A 13,715-nucleotide genomic window follows, 5' to 3' on the forward strand; every position below is an offset into this window, starting at 1 on the left:
AGCCTGGGGCTGTCGCCAAGCCTGGGGAGTCCCCAGTGAGTGTCACAGGAGCTGCTGTCCCCGGCACTTGGGGCCAGGGCAGCCTGACTCTCGGCTGCCCGAAGCCTTGGCTTCTGTACTAGGATGGAAGTCCCAGACTCCACGGCGGGGTCACACGGCCTCTGGCTGGGTGAGACCTGCAGATGTGGTCCCGGTAAGCCCCAGGAATGGCTGGCCCAGCGAGCAGACGGAGTAGAAGCGAACACGGCGCGGTCACACAGGTCAGAACACGGTCATGCATTGTCGGTTGCCCTGCCCAGCTCTCGCAGCCCCTGGTCGGCAGGGCAGTTACTTATTATTTCCCCTGTAAAATGGCTAAGTTTACTTTGTGGCTTTACCAAGCAATACACTTGCGTTTGGACAGACCAGATCGAGTCTCAGTGTTTACCTTGGAACACAGGCTCAGCACAGTCACTCACTAAACACTTACTGAGAGGCCGTGTGTCGGGTGCCCTGGGGGTGCAGGAAGCGCCCAGATGAACATGCCAGACATGCTTTATCCAAGGCAGAAACACACACACATACACTCATGCCTATTAAAAGGTTTATTTGCTTCTTTATGCTCAAGAAACAAAGCGACAGCCTCGCCAGCCCCTGCCCCCACCCCAGGGTCTTGTCTTGGAGGCACGGGAGGCAGAGTGACGGGAGTGGAGGGGCGTGTTGGTGTGAGGCTGAGTGCGGGAGTTCTTTCTCCCCCTTCCCCTCCTATCACTTCTCTGTTCAGTGCCCTCCCTCTGAAAGATGTAGGGATGAACTCAGCCTGCTACCCATGGAGGGCTGGGGAAGCAGAGCTGTGAAAAATTAATGCCCACTTTGAACAGGAGATGGGTCCAGTGCGTATCTTGGGTGGGGGGATGGGGAGAGGGGGCTGGGGATGGTTGAGGAATGCTGGATGGAGGGGAAGGGAAGAGAGGCCGGGCCACCCTGCCCCCCGCAACCGTGGGGGTCTTGGTCCAGCCCTTCTTCCTAGCAGAACTGGTCATCGTAGTCATCATCCTTCATCCCTTTCAGCCGAAGCCGGGCAAAGTCCTCAAACACGATGTCGTCATCAGTGGCATAGCTTGGCGGGAGACAGGGCGACACGGAGTGAGGCCACGACACTGCCCTCAGCACAGGGCAGTTTTAGAACAGGCATGGGACCAGAGGGGTTCGCAGGAAGGGACGGGGAGGGCAGTGAGAGGCAGCCGCACAAGGCTCAGTCGTCTTAGCATGATGCTTCAGACTCCCTCCCGCCAGAACATGAAAAAAACAAAACGCAGGAGGGACCAGCTTCGGGCGTTAGGTTAGCTGTCTAGAGGGGGTCAGTGTGAAAGGGGGTGGGGATGAGTTTCTTACTTGGTATCAAATTCGATGAGGTTGGTATCCACGGGGACATCTGTTTCGGGAACCGCTGAGGCAAGGGGGAGACGGGGAGGTGAGTGGGTGCTGGCAGGACCCATTTTCCCCACTGGTCCTCCTTCTGGGGGCTTGGGGTACATGGTATGCTCACCTGACTGGGGTCTGGGCAGGGTGATGTGGTCGGGGGGCTTGGGGTGCATCAGGACAAAAGGTAGCTCCACAGAGACATCCCTGGGGGGGGCGATGACAGTAAGGACAATGATAGTGATGCCGATGCCACAGAGCCACACCACACCGTCCCCGCCCCTCCCAGGGCTCCCCCGCCATACTCACCCGCCTCGAGACACCACCAGCTTCACCTTGACCCTATAGGACACCAGGATCCCCAGCACCTCCTTGTTGGCGCCCTCCTTCACACTGCAATTGGGGACCCGAGACTTGGGTCACGGCCTGTTGCCCCATCTCCTGGCCCCACCTTAGGATGCCGCCAGGATCTGGGCAGGACTACAAACTCCCAACATCCACAGGCCAGGCCACACCCAGCATCCACCTGCGCGAACCCTCCTGTGGCTTGCTCTCTCTGTCACAGAGACAGAGTCCGTCGGACCTAACAGCCCGGCATAGTATCGCTCTCCATCAGCCCCTGTGCTCTCCTCCTCCTCCTCTCCTTGCAGCTCCCTTGAACCCTGCTGGCCCCCCGGCTTGCTGTGTGTGGTGGTGCAGTGTGTGTCCTGTGCGAAGGCGCCAGTGGGGCTGAGCTCCAGCCCGCGGTGATGCTGGGGACTCCAGGCTGCTCCCGCCCAGTGGTGCCAGGGTGCCTCGCAGTGGCTGATACCCCTGCCCGGCTCTGCCTCCGAGTCTGGGCCTGCACTTCTCCTTCCCTGCTGCCTCTGGTCTTTATTCAAGTCACCTGTTAGGAGGCCTTCCTAGCCCCAATGATCACACCCTGCCCCTCTCTCCACGCTTTCTATCTCCCTCTGCCTGGCTGTTCACACAGGTCACTGAAGCCTCCGCCTACAACAGCAGAGACCCGGCTGGTCACCGTCCTGGCCTGCAGGGGGCGCCCCTCCCGCATCCTGCACTCACATGGTGCTGGAGGCCAGGTTGGTGTCCTCATGCTTGAGTTTCCCATCCAGGGCGAGGCCACGCTTCTCCCGGTTGTCACTAAGCAGCGGGGTGATGGTGTACACCTTACAGAACGTGGAACTGGGAGACACCTGGTCGCTGCGAGCGGGGTGAGGGCCAGAGAAGAGACTCTTGGAGGGGCCAGGCTGCGGCAAAGCGCAGCCTCCTAGCCCCAGGCAGCATCTCCTGGTCACTTCCCTTTGGGCACAGGTCACAGGGGAGGAGGTCTGGGCTCCACCTGCTCACGGGCAGGAAGAGCGTAGAGCCGGCGGGCTGCGGAGGAACCCCCTTCTCAGTGGAGAAAGTTCAGGAGGGACTGCACCCCCCCCACACCTGACACTCGCCCAGGCCTCGCCTTCTCCCCCTGACACTAGGACCGGGGCTGTTCTCATACTCACTCCTGCTCGAGCTGGGCCACGGGACACTTGTACTGGGCAGTGCTGAAGAGGCAGATGTCGGCGTACTGTCTCACTGTGGGGAGGGCGAGGTCAGGCAGTGCCACAGCCCCGGGCCCCGCCCCTGCCGCGCCTCCTGTGCACCCCAGTGGGTCTCTCAGGCTGGGAGATGGCCTGGGCCGAAACTGCAGCAGCAGCCACGGAGGCAGCGGCACGCGCCTCCCCCAAGAGCCCCTGGCAGCCCCCACCTCCTACCAGAGACTTTGATCTTCTTGACGGTCTTGGTGGAGTTGTTGGTGACATGGACATTGACATTGAGGGGCTCCCCGTGGTAGTACAGCTTTGGAAGGGAGAGTGCCCTATGAGCCACGTCTGCGTCTTCGCCGCCCCATTCTTAGCGTGCTCCCAACAGAGACACACTGCTCTGTCCTCCCCCAAAGCCAAGCCCACAGAGCCTCTCCCCCCACCACTGCGGCCGCTTCTGAAAGCACCTCTACACCTGTGGCTGGCTCCCCCCTCCCGCCAGGGTCTGGCCTGCTCTGTGGCACCAGCGCCGCCCCCTCGCACCCCACCTCCTTGTCCAGGGAAGCCTCAAGGTGCAGGGACCGGTCAGACATGAGGAAGTGGCGTGTGGTTTCAGCCGAGGGCTGGGGGCCGGGCTTCTCTGGGGCAAACTGCACCTTGCGGATTACCAGTCGCACAGAGTTCCTGGGGGGCGGGGAGGAGCAAGTCCTCAGATCCCTGAAGTCTGCACCCACCCCCTAGAGGGGCTTTGGGGCGGGAGGGGCTGCAGGGAGCATCGAGGGAGCGGTTCAGCCATGGAGGAGGCTGCTTCTCTCACCTTTTGTGGCTTTTCTCTTCTAGAGATTTGGCACAGAAGGCTCGAATCTCGAAGTCTACCCCGCAGGCCTGGGGGGTGGGCAGAAAAGGCAGCGTCTTACACAAGGCCCCCGCCCCCCCCTTCTCTCCCTGTCCCCCCTCTCGGGCTGGGCTGGGGGGCTCCTGCCCCTCCTAGTCTGAGGAGCACACAGGGTCTCCCTGCTGTGCCTCCCCCAGCACCTGGCAGAGGCTTGCTCACGGCAGTGCAGGGGCAGGTCAAGAGAGCAGGGGGCAGTGACCACACCACGGTGTCCCCACTCCCATGGGGGACAGTTCCCTAGCGAGCTGCTCCCGTACCTTCCCCGTGTCCTCCGGTCCCGGCTGTAGCGTGACGGAGCAGGGCAGGTTCTGGGGTATCTGCAGCAGGGGAAAAGGGGAGGCTTCAGTCCCCCCCAGAAAAGACCCCAAACCTTCCTCCCAATCTCAACGTCAGAGGCTGGAGGAAGGGAGGGGCCAGGTGCAGGGCTTCCTGGATACCGGATGACTGTGGACCCGTCCATAACAGGCATCTCCCTGCCCCTGCCCTGCCTGCACACACTTCCCCAGGTCCCTTGCCCTGCAAAGGGGGTGGGGCATCCTCACTGTGAAAAAAAAGGGGTGGGCATGCTGGCCCAGCTTCCTCAGCAGCCGCTCCTGCAGGCGGGTGGGCGGCCGGGGCGGGCTGGGCGTCGGGGGGAAGGCCTGGTAGGTGGCGATGAACAGGTCTTTGCGGAAGGACAGGCCCAGCACGTCCAGGTCTTCTCGGCCGTAGCGGAAGGCGCAGGTGAGGGTCACAAACACTGCAAGGGAGGGTGGGGGGTGTGGTCAGGAGCACCCCTCTCCCCAGTCCCCACATCCCAGGAGACTCGCCCGGAGCCCGCTCCCAGCTTCTGCCTCGGCCCTCCATCTCTCTGGGGCACCCTCCAATGCCAGCCCACGCCACGTGGGCCAGTACCTTTGCGGTCCTTCAAGTAGTCAGGGTCCACGAGCACCACGCCATCTGGGGAGGGACACAGGGGTCACTGTCTGACTCACTCTCGGGGAGCGAGCAGCCCCTTCCTCGCTGGGGACACTTACCGACCGGGTCCACTTTGTCCAGGTGGTCGACAAAGTCCCGCTTGCCCAAGTACACGGTGAGCTGAGGATGTCAAGGGGTCACAGGGAAGAGTGGAGAGCATGGTGACAGGGCGTCTGCACCCCCCCACCCCACCCCGCGCCTACCCTGGGCTCTCCAGCCTGGGCTTTCTCTAGTTTTCCTCCCAGTGCTGTGGAAGGGTGAGGGCGCTGGGGGTTCCTTGCTGCCCGACCAACTTTTGGGCTATTTTGCTGCTCCCTAACCTCTCATCACACCTGTCTACCAGCCAGGTGTGTGTGTGTGTGTGTGTGTGTGAGCATCCTCAGGGAGGACCAGCCGGTTAGATTTCAGCTGCCAGCCTCCCGGGTGCCCCCAAGGAGCTCCGGGATAAACAGACCATCGCCTGGGGGTGGGGTAGCTGTTAACTTTTCCCAGCCCCAGGCCCTCTGGGTTGGCTCCTGGGACAACTACAGGTATAGGGCTGGCTTCTCGGCTCCTCCCCTTTGGCCTTGCTTAGGGACCCAGGCTTGGCCCCAGCAGCCTTGTGGCTAGGGGCTCCAGGAGGGAAGGAAGTCAGCTCGGGGCTGTCACAGGAAGTGAGGAGCTAGGGCCGGGGATGGTCTAGGGGCAGACCGGGCCCAGGGAGGGTCGAAAGATTGGATCAGCAGCGCGGGAGACTCACCTTGCAGTTGGGGCTCGACTTCTTGAAGACCCTAACAAAACAGAAAGGGAAACCCCACTGCCTCCCTCAGACTCAGCAGGGACCCCAGACCAGGACCCTCCCTGCAGAGCCCGAGAGCAGAGCGCACCCTGGACTCGCAGGGGCTGTGCCCTGCGCTGCCCCCTCCCACTTCCTCCCTGGCAGTCTTTTATACACCCTTGAAGCCGGTTGCTAGGGCAAATGCCCCTTCTCTTGTCCTAGATCCACCCTTGCTAGCCCCCCTCCCACCACGGGAATGGCTTCTGGCTGCTCCAGGAACCACCCAGGCTCTCCCCAAGGGGCCTTCCCGCGGGGGGCACTGAACGGGGAGGTTGTGGTTCCCTAAGACCTCACCGTCTTTCCATCTGGTCTCCAGCTCCACAGATAGCTGGGCCTTGGCCTTTGTCCCGCCAAACGGTTCCTACCAGAGGCACTACCCAAGGCTGACCCCGCTCCCTGAACTACCTACCAGCCCTGTCTCCGGCCCCAGCAGCTTCAGGTCCTATTTGTCTTTCGAGGCAAGCAGACGCAGTCCAGGCCCCAGACCCTCCCGTCTCAGGGTTCCTGTCACATCTTGTTTATGTTTCGCTTGCGGTGTGATAGCACCCAGAGCAGTCAGCGGTGCCTCCTCTGCCTCCCTCCTTGCCCTGCGAAGCCTCAGAGGCCTCCTTCACCTCGGCACACCCAGCGCGGCAGCCGCCGCACACTGCAGAGGATGATCGTGGCTAACGTTTTCTGTGTGACGGTGCCGTGCTCGGCGCCGTTCCAAGTGCGTGATCGTAGTTAGTACTCAACAGCCCAGTGGTGGGCCCCCAAGAGCCCTATTGTACGGGTTGGGGAAACTGAGGCAGGGAGCGGTCAAATACTTTGTCTAAGGTCACAGAGTAAAACAGAACTCCGACACAAACTGAGGCGGGCTGGCTCTGGATCTCAGCTCCCTGCAGCTACACGGTTACACTGTCCGTCTCTGTAGTGAGCACTGACAGTTTGTTGAGCGGAAGGGGATTTTTCTTCCCAGCTGCTGAAACTATCTAAGCCTCATCAGACTTTGGAAGGGGAGGGACGTGTCTGGCGACCCCTGCTCTGGCCACGTGTGGGCCTGGCCTTTGAAGCACCATCTAACTCCTTCTAATCCATTCTGCTGGGCAGTGCCCGCTGGAAAGGGTCCCAGAGAGGAGGAACTGAAGGGCTGCCGCCTGGCCCTTCCCTCCTCCCCCTCCAGCACCCCAGTTTCTGCTCCAGGAACTCCACTTGCCCCTTCTCCCCAGTGCAAGCTGTCCAAAGGCCATATGGCAAAGGGCTTAGCAGCCCCCGAAGTTCCCCAGCCACTAAGCTGTCATTGAGGGGGCAGCCAGCATGAGCACCCTACCTTCTGTCCATCCTGGGTTGGGGGGGACTGACTGCTCTGCCATCATCCAGGCTCTCCCTCCCCTTTGCTTCTGGGTCCCCTCCTTGCCCCAGCGTTTCTACCCAGCAGGGGCGCTAGCAGAGGGCTGTGGCTGCCACAATCAGTTGGCCAAGAGGAGTGTGGCTCTGGGGCAATTACCCTGGAGCACCTGCCCTTTGGATCCTAACCTGGCCCCCTCCTGCCAGGGCAGGGAGGAGCAGCATGCGCGTGCTCAGGCCGCCCAGGGAGACAGTGTGGGGATGAGCAGGGAGGTGCCCGGTCAGGGTGGGGGGCAGTGAAGCAGATGCCCCTTCACACTTCCTGCTATTCTCTCCATTTCCTGTGGCCCAGAATTTGATGGGGGTGGAGGGAATTGTGCCAGGTCAGCAGCCCTCCTTTGGCCCATCCGTCCCCCACTCCCTGAACCACATAACGGAAACTGGGGGCCTCCTCCAAGTCAGTGACTTCCCCCTTCTCTGAGGGTGCTTAGCCCCTAATCCGGGACACCCATCTTTCCTTGCTCTGCTGATTTCTCCCTGATAGGGGTCTACTCGATGCTCAGAAGCCTGGGTTCTCATACTCAGTGGGTGGGGTTGATGGGATCTTGTTTTGCAGTTCAAGTGACAGCTCAGGACCACTCCTGAGCCCCTCCTGGTTGAGACAAACAGCCCAAACCTTTTCTTTTGCTCCTGCTCCCCTGGGGCCCTGGCATTCACTCCCTGCCCCCTTGGGGGTGTTGGGTCACAACAGGAAGTGGATTTTGGTAGAGACCAAAAAAGAGAACTCGGGGTGTCCGTGGAAGGAAGGAGCCTCAATTGCACAGAAAACATCCGGGGAGTGGATGCGTGGCTCGGGGCAGACCCTTCTCCCCCACGCCCCGGGAAGGGACGCAGCCCAGCCTCGGGGAGGGTCGCCACGCACTCTGCTCCCTCAAGATGAAGCTGTTGCTCCTGGCAACCCACGGGAAGGCAGAAGTTTGGAAGCGGAGCCGCCCGGTCCTCGGGACAGGTGGGGGCAGCCCTTCTGCTGTAGGGTACTGGGCAGGTTTCCCTCGGGCTCCGCACGAGTCTAGAGGGGGATCCCCTTCCCAGCATCCAGCCTCCCGGGACGCGACCCTTTGGGACCGGCCACCTGCTCCTGCTTCCTCCTACATCGCAGCCCGCACGCGAGAACCCCTACATCCCTGCGAGGACCCCCGAGGCCGGTTTCTGGTCCCCTTCAGGCCTTGCTCTATGCAAGGGCCCGTGCATGCGCCCCCACTCGCCCCAGTACCCTGGAGGACCTAAGCGTGGGGCCCCGGATGGCTGCCCCCTGGGGACCCAGGCGTCCAGCCCCCAGCTTTCCCTCCCCGGTGTCCTTGTTTGGAGACTAGCTCGGCACCAGCCCCGAGCCGCAGCCACCCATATCCCGCCGCGCGGCCCCACCTCCCTTACCTGGTCCCCGGCTTCTCCCCCATGGTGCGCGCGCCCGCCGCCCGCCCGGTTCGGGGCTGGCTCGCAAGCCTTCTCGCCCGCTGCCAGGTCCTGCTCCTCCCCGCGCCACTGCGCACGCGCGCCCTCCGCTCTGTCTCCTCTTCCCCCTCCCCTGCGGGCCCCTCCTCCGGGCCTGGGGAACCGGGGCCAGATGCGTCAGCCGGATCGCGCGCGCCGGGCGCTCCCGCCCTCTCCTCACAGACTCGCGCGGTGATTGGCTCCGCCTCCACCCTCTGCGCTCCAGTCCCCGGGGGAGCCCTTCCCCGCGCGCGCGGTCCCTACTCCCGCTTCTCCCGCCCATCTCCCCGCCCTTCCGCAGATCTCTGCAAGCGGATTGGGCCGCTCCAACGAGGCGCCCGCCCTTCAGGAGATTGCAGCCCTCGGATTGGCTCCTGGCATCCACAACCCAGTAGGGGTCTCCTCCCCTTTGTTTGCTTTCTCAGTGGAGGTGGGGGCTGCCGGGGTGGTGGGGGCGGTGGAATGAGCTCAAACAGTCTGGGCAGGAGGGTGAGGGGATGCACACGTGGGTGAGCCGTTCCAGTTGCAAGATGCCTGCTAGGGTGCGCGCCGCTCCTCGGCTCATCCCAGAGCTTGCGGTTTCCTTCGGCCCGCCCTCCCGCTTTGTTGCGGTGTCTCAGCTCCCCCTGGTGTCTATCTTGGATTTGTGCAGGGTTTCTAATGTCTCAGCGTCTCCACCCGCCGGTCCAGGCTAGCATCTATCCATCCATCATCCATCCATCACCCATCCATCCATCCATCCATCATCCATCCATCCCCTCACACCCCGGCCCTATTTTGTGCCAGACGCTGAGCAGAGCCCTGGAGACACGCATGAGTGATCGCGGCCCTTGGCGTTCTGGTCCAGTCCAGGAACACGTGGACAGGTGTCATGAGTCCAGGAATGCTATAATAGAGGTCTGACTCAGAAGACAGAGCAGCTCACTGCGCTCGGCAGGCTGCCCAGAGGAAGGGAAATGTGAGGACGACCGTCCCGAAGAACCGGCACACGTTGAGCAAGGGCGTTCTGAAGAAGGCGAGGCGAGGCGAGGCGAGCACATCCTGTCCTGCAGGCAGAGGGGAAGACTGGGGCGGGCCCGCCCCGCAGGAGGACACGTGGAACCCGGGCCGGTTTTTTAAAACCGCGGAGTGTCATGATGAGAGTTCTGTTGTTGGAGATTAATCCTGGGCATTGGGGAGGGTAGGAGATGGCTGAGAGCAGGTGGGAGAAGAGGGGCCGGGCTGGAGGATCATTTCTGGGGCTGTCACATTGGACCTCAGGGAGGATGACTGACATTTCTGGGCTTAGGACTCTAAGCGATTTTTTTTTTTTTTTTGACAGGCAGAGAGGACAGTGAGAGAGAGACAGAGAGAAAGGTCTTCCTTTTCCGTTGGTTCACCCTCCAATGGCTGCTGCGGCCAGCACACCGCGCTAATCTGAAGCCAGGAGCCAGGTGCTTCTCCTGGTCTCCCATGCAGGTGCAGGGCCCAAGGACTTGGGCCATCTTCCACTGCCTTCCCGGGCCATAGCAGAGAGCTGGCCTGGAAGAGGGGCAACCGGGGCAGAATCCGGCGCCCTGAGCAGGACTAGAACCCGGGGTGCCAGCGCCGCAAGGCGGAGGATTAGCCTGTTGAGCCATGGCGCCGGCCCCTTCCCCATAGTTTCCCCCAATCGGCTCCAATCGCACTAACTTCACACCTTTTCCCTGCCACAGAAAAGAACAGGCATGAGATGGTGTCTGAGATCATCTTTGAGGTTCAAATTCAGGCTCTGCTCACCTGTTGCACGGCCGACCCCCTCAGTTCTCTCGCCGCCTTCTAAGCTTCTTCAAGCGTTAGACCTTGCATTTATTTAAGACTCGACTCATGAATTGCTTTTATCCAAATCTGACCACTGGCCAAAGCATTTTGACCAGAAGGCTCACGAGATCTGCATCCAACGTGCTTGGTGACTGCAAGGCAGCAGCCTGCATGGCGTAGAATCTGTATTAAAGACACTGAAATAAGGACAACTTTAGAAGGATGTTAAAGATGGCAGAGGGGCCGGCGCTGTGGCACAGCAGGTTAAGCCACCACTTGGGACATCCACATCCCATATCGGAGTGCCTGGGATCCAGTCTTGCCTCTGCTTCCAATCCACCTTCCTGCTAATGCAACTGAGAAGTAGCGGGTGATGGCACAAGTACTTGGGCCCCTGCCACCCATGTGGGGACCTGGGTGGAGTTTCTGGCTCCTGGCTTAGGCCTGGCTCAGCCCTAGGTTGTGGACATTTGGGAAGTGAACCAGTGGATGGAAGAGTTCTCTCCCTTTGCTCTGCCTTTTTATTTTTTTATTTTTATTTTTTCCTTTTTTACAGGCAGAGTGGATAGTGAGAGAGACAGAGAGAAAGGTCTTCCTTTTTGCCGTTGGTTCACCCTCCAATGGCCGCTGCGGCCGCGCATCTCGCTGATCCGAAGCCAGGAGCCAGGTGCTTCTCCTGGTCTCCCATGCGGATGCAGGGCCCAAGAACTTGGGCCATCCTCCACTGCCTTCCCGGGCCATAGCAGAGAGCTGGCCTGGACGAGGGGCAACCGGGATAGAATCCAGCGCCCCAACCGGGACTAGAACCCGGTGTGCCGGCGCCGCAAGGCGGAGGATTAGCCTGTTGAGCCATGGTGCCGGCTGCTCTGCCTTTTGAATAAATAAGAAAATGAATGAATAAACAATAAAAAACAAATATGGCCAAAAAGAATGAAAGAGATACATCATATCTTGGACAGAAAAAGCTATCATTATAAAAATATTTCATTTCTCCCCATATAGTCTATATTTTTTTTTAACTGAGCTGGTGTTGGAGCAGGTGTTTGGCCCAGAAATTAAGACCCCAGAGAAGATGTCTGTATCCCGTATCAAAGTACCAAGGTTTATTTATTTTTTAAGATATTTATTTATTTGAAAGTCAGAGTTACACAGAGAGAGAAGGAGAAGCAGAAACAGAGAGACAGAAAGAGAGAGAGAGAGATCTTCCATCTGATGGTTCACTCCCCAATTGGCCACAATGGCTGGAGCTGCGCTGATCCGAAGCCAGGAGCCAGGAGCTTCTTCCAGGTCTCCCACGTGGGTGCATGGGCCCAAGGACTTGGGCCATCTTCTACTGCTTTCCCAGGCCACAGCAGAGAGCTGGATCAGTAGTGGAGCAGCCGGGACTAGAACTGGCTCCCATATGGGATGCCAGCACTGCAGGTGGTGGCTTTACTATGCCACAGCTTGGCTCTGTCTATAAATTTAATACTGTATCAAAATAACAACAGGATGTTTTGGGGGAAACTTGATTGCACCCACAATCAGAAGAATCAGCTGTCAACGATAACCAGAATTCTGGGGGAAAAAAGTCACACATGCATTTGTCTTACCTATTGTGGTTTTTTTTTTTTTTTTTTTTGATAGGCAGAGTGGACAGTGAGAGAGAGAGACAGAGAGAAAGGTCTTCCTTTACCGTTGGTTCACCCTCCAATGGCCACTGCGGCCAGCGCGCTGCGGCTGGCACACCGCGCTGATCCGAAGCCGGGTGCCAGGTGCTTCTCCTGGTCTCCCATGCGGGTGCAGGGCCCAAGCACTTGGGCCATCCTCCACTGCACTCCCGGGCCACAGCAGAGAGCTGGCCTGAAAGAGGGGCAACCAAGACAGAATCCGGCGTCCCGACTGGGACTAGAACCCGGTGTGCCAGCGCCACAAGGCTGAGGATTAGCCTATTGAGCCGCGGCTCCAGCCCCTACTGCGTTTCAATAATAAAAACTGCTAGGGCCTGCACTGTGGCATAGTGGGTGAGGCTGCCGCCTGCAGTGCTGGCATTCCATATGGGTGTTGGTTTGAGTCCTGGCTGCTCCACTTCTAACCCAGCTCTCTGCTATGGCCTGGGAAAGCAATAGAAGATGGCCCAAGTCCTTGGGCCCCTGCACCCACGTCGGAGACCTGGAGGAAGCTCCTGCTTTGGATCGGCTCAGCTCTGGCTGTTGTGGCCATCTGGGGAGTGGACCAGTCGATGGAGGACCTTTCCCTCCTTCCCCCTCTCTGCTCCTCCATAACTCTGCCTTTCAAATAAATAAATAAATCTAAAACCAACAAACAAACTGTGCTACTGGCACAGTAATACGGGTCAAACAATGAAACAGAATAGAGTATGTGATATATTCACTAAAAAGAGTTGGGACAACTCACTCTGCCTTGGTGGTGTTGGTGGGGATGTGACATCTCTATCTCACACTTCAAACAAATGAGTTCCAGATGGATTAAAGATCAAATACACAGGGCCGATGCTGTGGCGTAGCTGGTAAAGCTGCTGCCTACAGTTCTGGCATCCCATATGGGCGCCGGTTCGAGTCTCAGCTGCTCCTCTTCCTATCCAGCTTTCTGTTATGGCCTGGGAAAGCAGTAGAAGAGGGCCCAAGTCCTTGGGCCCCTGTACCCGTGTGGGAGGCCCAGAAGAAGCTCCTGGCTCCTGCCTTCAGATTGGCAAAGCTCAAGCCATTGCAGCCATCTGGGGAGTGAACCAGCAGGTGAAAGACCTCTCTTTCTCTGCCTCTCTTTCTCTCTCTGTGTAACTCTGACTTTCAAGTAAATAAATAAATCTTTAAATACACATATTACAACTATGAATGTTTTAGGGGAAAATACAGAAGACTTTAGGGGTTGGGGAAAACCTCCCAAGATATCAAACCCAGGTCAATAATAATTACAGATGACACTTTACAGGATCTTCTGTGTGTCGAACATTGTCCCATACACTTTACAAGTGTCAACTCATTTTTTAAAAGATTTATTGGGGGCCGATGCTGTGGTGTAGTGGGCTAAGCCTCCACCTGCTATGCTTGCATTCTATATGGATGCCAGTTTGTATGCTGGCTGCTCCTCTTCCCATCCAGCTCTCTGCTATGGCCTGGGAACGCAGTGAAAGTTGGCCTTAGTGCTTGGGCCCCTGCACCTGTGTGGGAGACCTGGAAGAAGCTCCTGGCTCCCGGCTTTGGCCTGGCCCAGCCCTGGTCGTTGTGGCTATCTGGGAGATGAACCAGCAGATGGAAGACTTTTATCTGTCTCTCCCTCTTCTGTAGCTCTACCTCTAAAAATTATTAAATAAAATCTACCAAAAAAGAGATTTATTTATTTATTTGAAAGGCAGAGTGACAGAGGAAGGGAAAAAGAAAGAGAGAGAGAGAGAGTTCTTTTACTGGCTCACTTGCCAAATGGCTATAATGGCTGGGGCTGTGGACCAGGCCAAAGCCAGGAGCCTGGAACTTCATGCAGGTCCTCCCATGTGGGTGGCACGGACCCAAGGGCTTCGGTCATCTGCTGC

At 58.9% G+C, this 13,715-nt stretch overlaps 1 protein-coding gene across 1 annotated transcript; it reads right to left on the reverse strand.

Moving 5' to 3' along the window:
• Window positions 1-575: 575 nt before the first annotated feature.
• ARRB2 (arrestin beta 2) lies at window positions 576-8,449 on the reverse strand. The gene is made up of 15 exons (XM_062216493.1): window positions 8,351-8,449; window positions 5,513-5,543; window positions 4,833-4,893; window positions 4,711-4,755; window positions 4,359-4,555; window positions 4,074-4,133; window positions 3,739-3,806; window positions 3,470-3,605; window positions 3,153-3,237; window positions 2,901-2,973; window positions 2,464-2,601; window positions 1,711-1,794; window positions 1,529-1,608; window positions 1,375-1,429; window positions 576-1,099 (listed from the first exon to the last, which is right to left on the reverse strand). Exons 1-15 carry the CDS (start codon window positions 8,371-8,373, stop codon window positions 1,006-1,008), a joined length of 1,230 nt encoding a protein of 409 aa, XP_062072477.1. The 5' UTR covers window positions 8,374-8,449; the 3' UTR covers window positions 576-1,005.
• Window positions 8,450-13,715: the final 5,266 nt, after the last annotated feature.

The sequence above is a fragment of the Lepus europaeus genome, chromosome 18 (genome assembly GCF_033115175.1).
Source record: "Lepus europaeus isolate LE1 chromosome 18, mLepTim1.pri, whole genome shotgun sequence".
NCBI lineage: Eukaryota > Metazoa > Chordata > Mammalia > Lagomorpha > Leporidae > Lepus > Lepus europaeus.

What these genes read in the sequence shown, in the direction of transcription:
- ARRB2 (XM_062216493.1), bottom strand. Translation starts at nt 8,373, where the DNA reads ATGGGGGAGAAGCCGGGGACCAG. An exon ending in GGACAAAGTGGACCCGGTCG is followed by an intron (nt 4,756 to 4,832) that starts GTAAGTGTCCCC and finishes GTCCCTCCCCAG; the next exon opens with ATGGCGTGGTGCTCGTGGAC. An exon ending in CCCACCCCTTTTTTTTCACA is followed by an intron (nt 4,134 to 4,358) that starts GTGAGGATGCCC and finishes CCCCTGCTGCAG; the next exon opens with ATACCCCAGAACCTGCCCTG.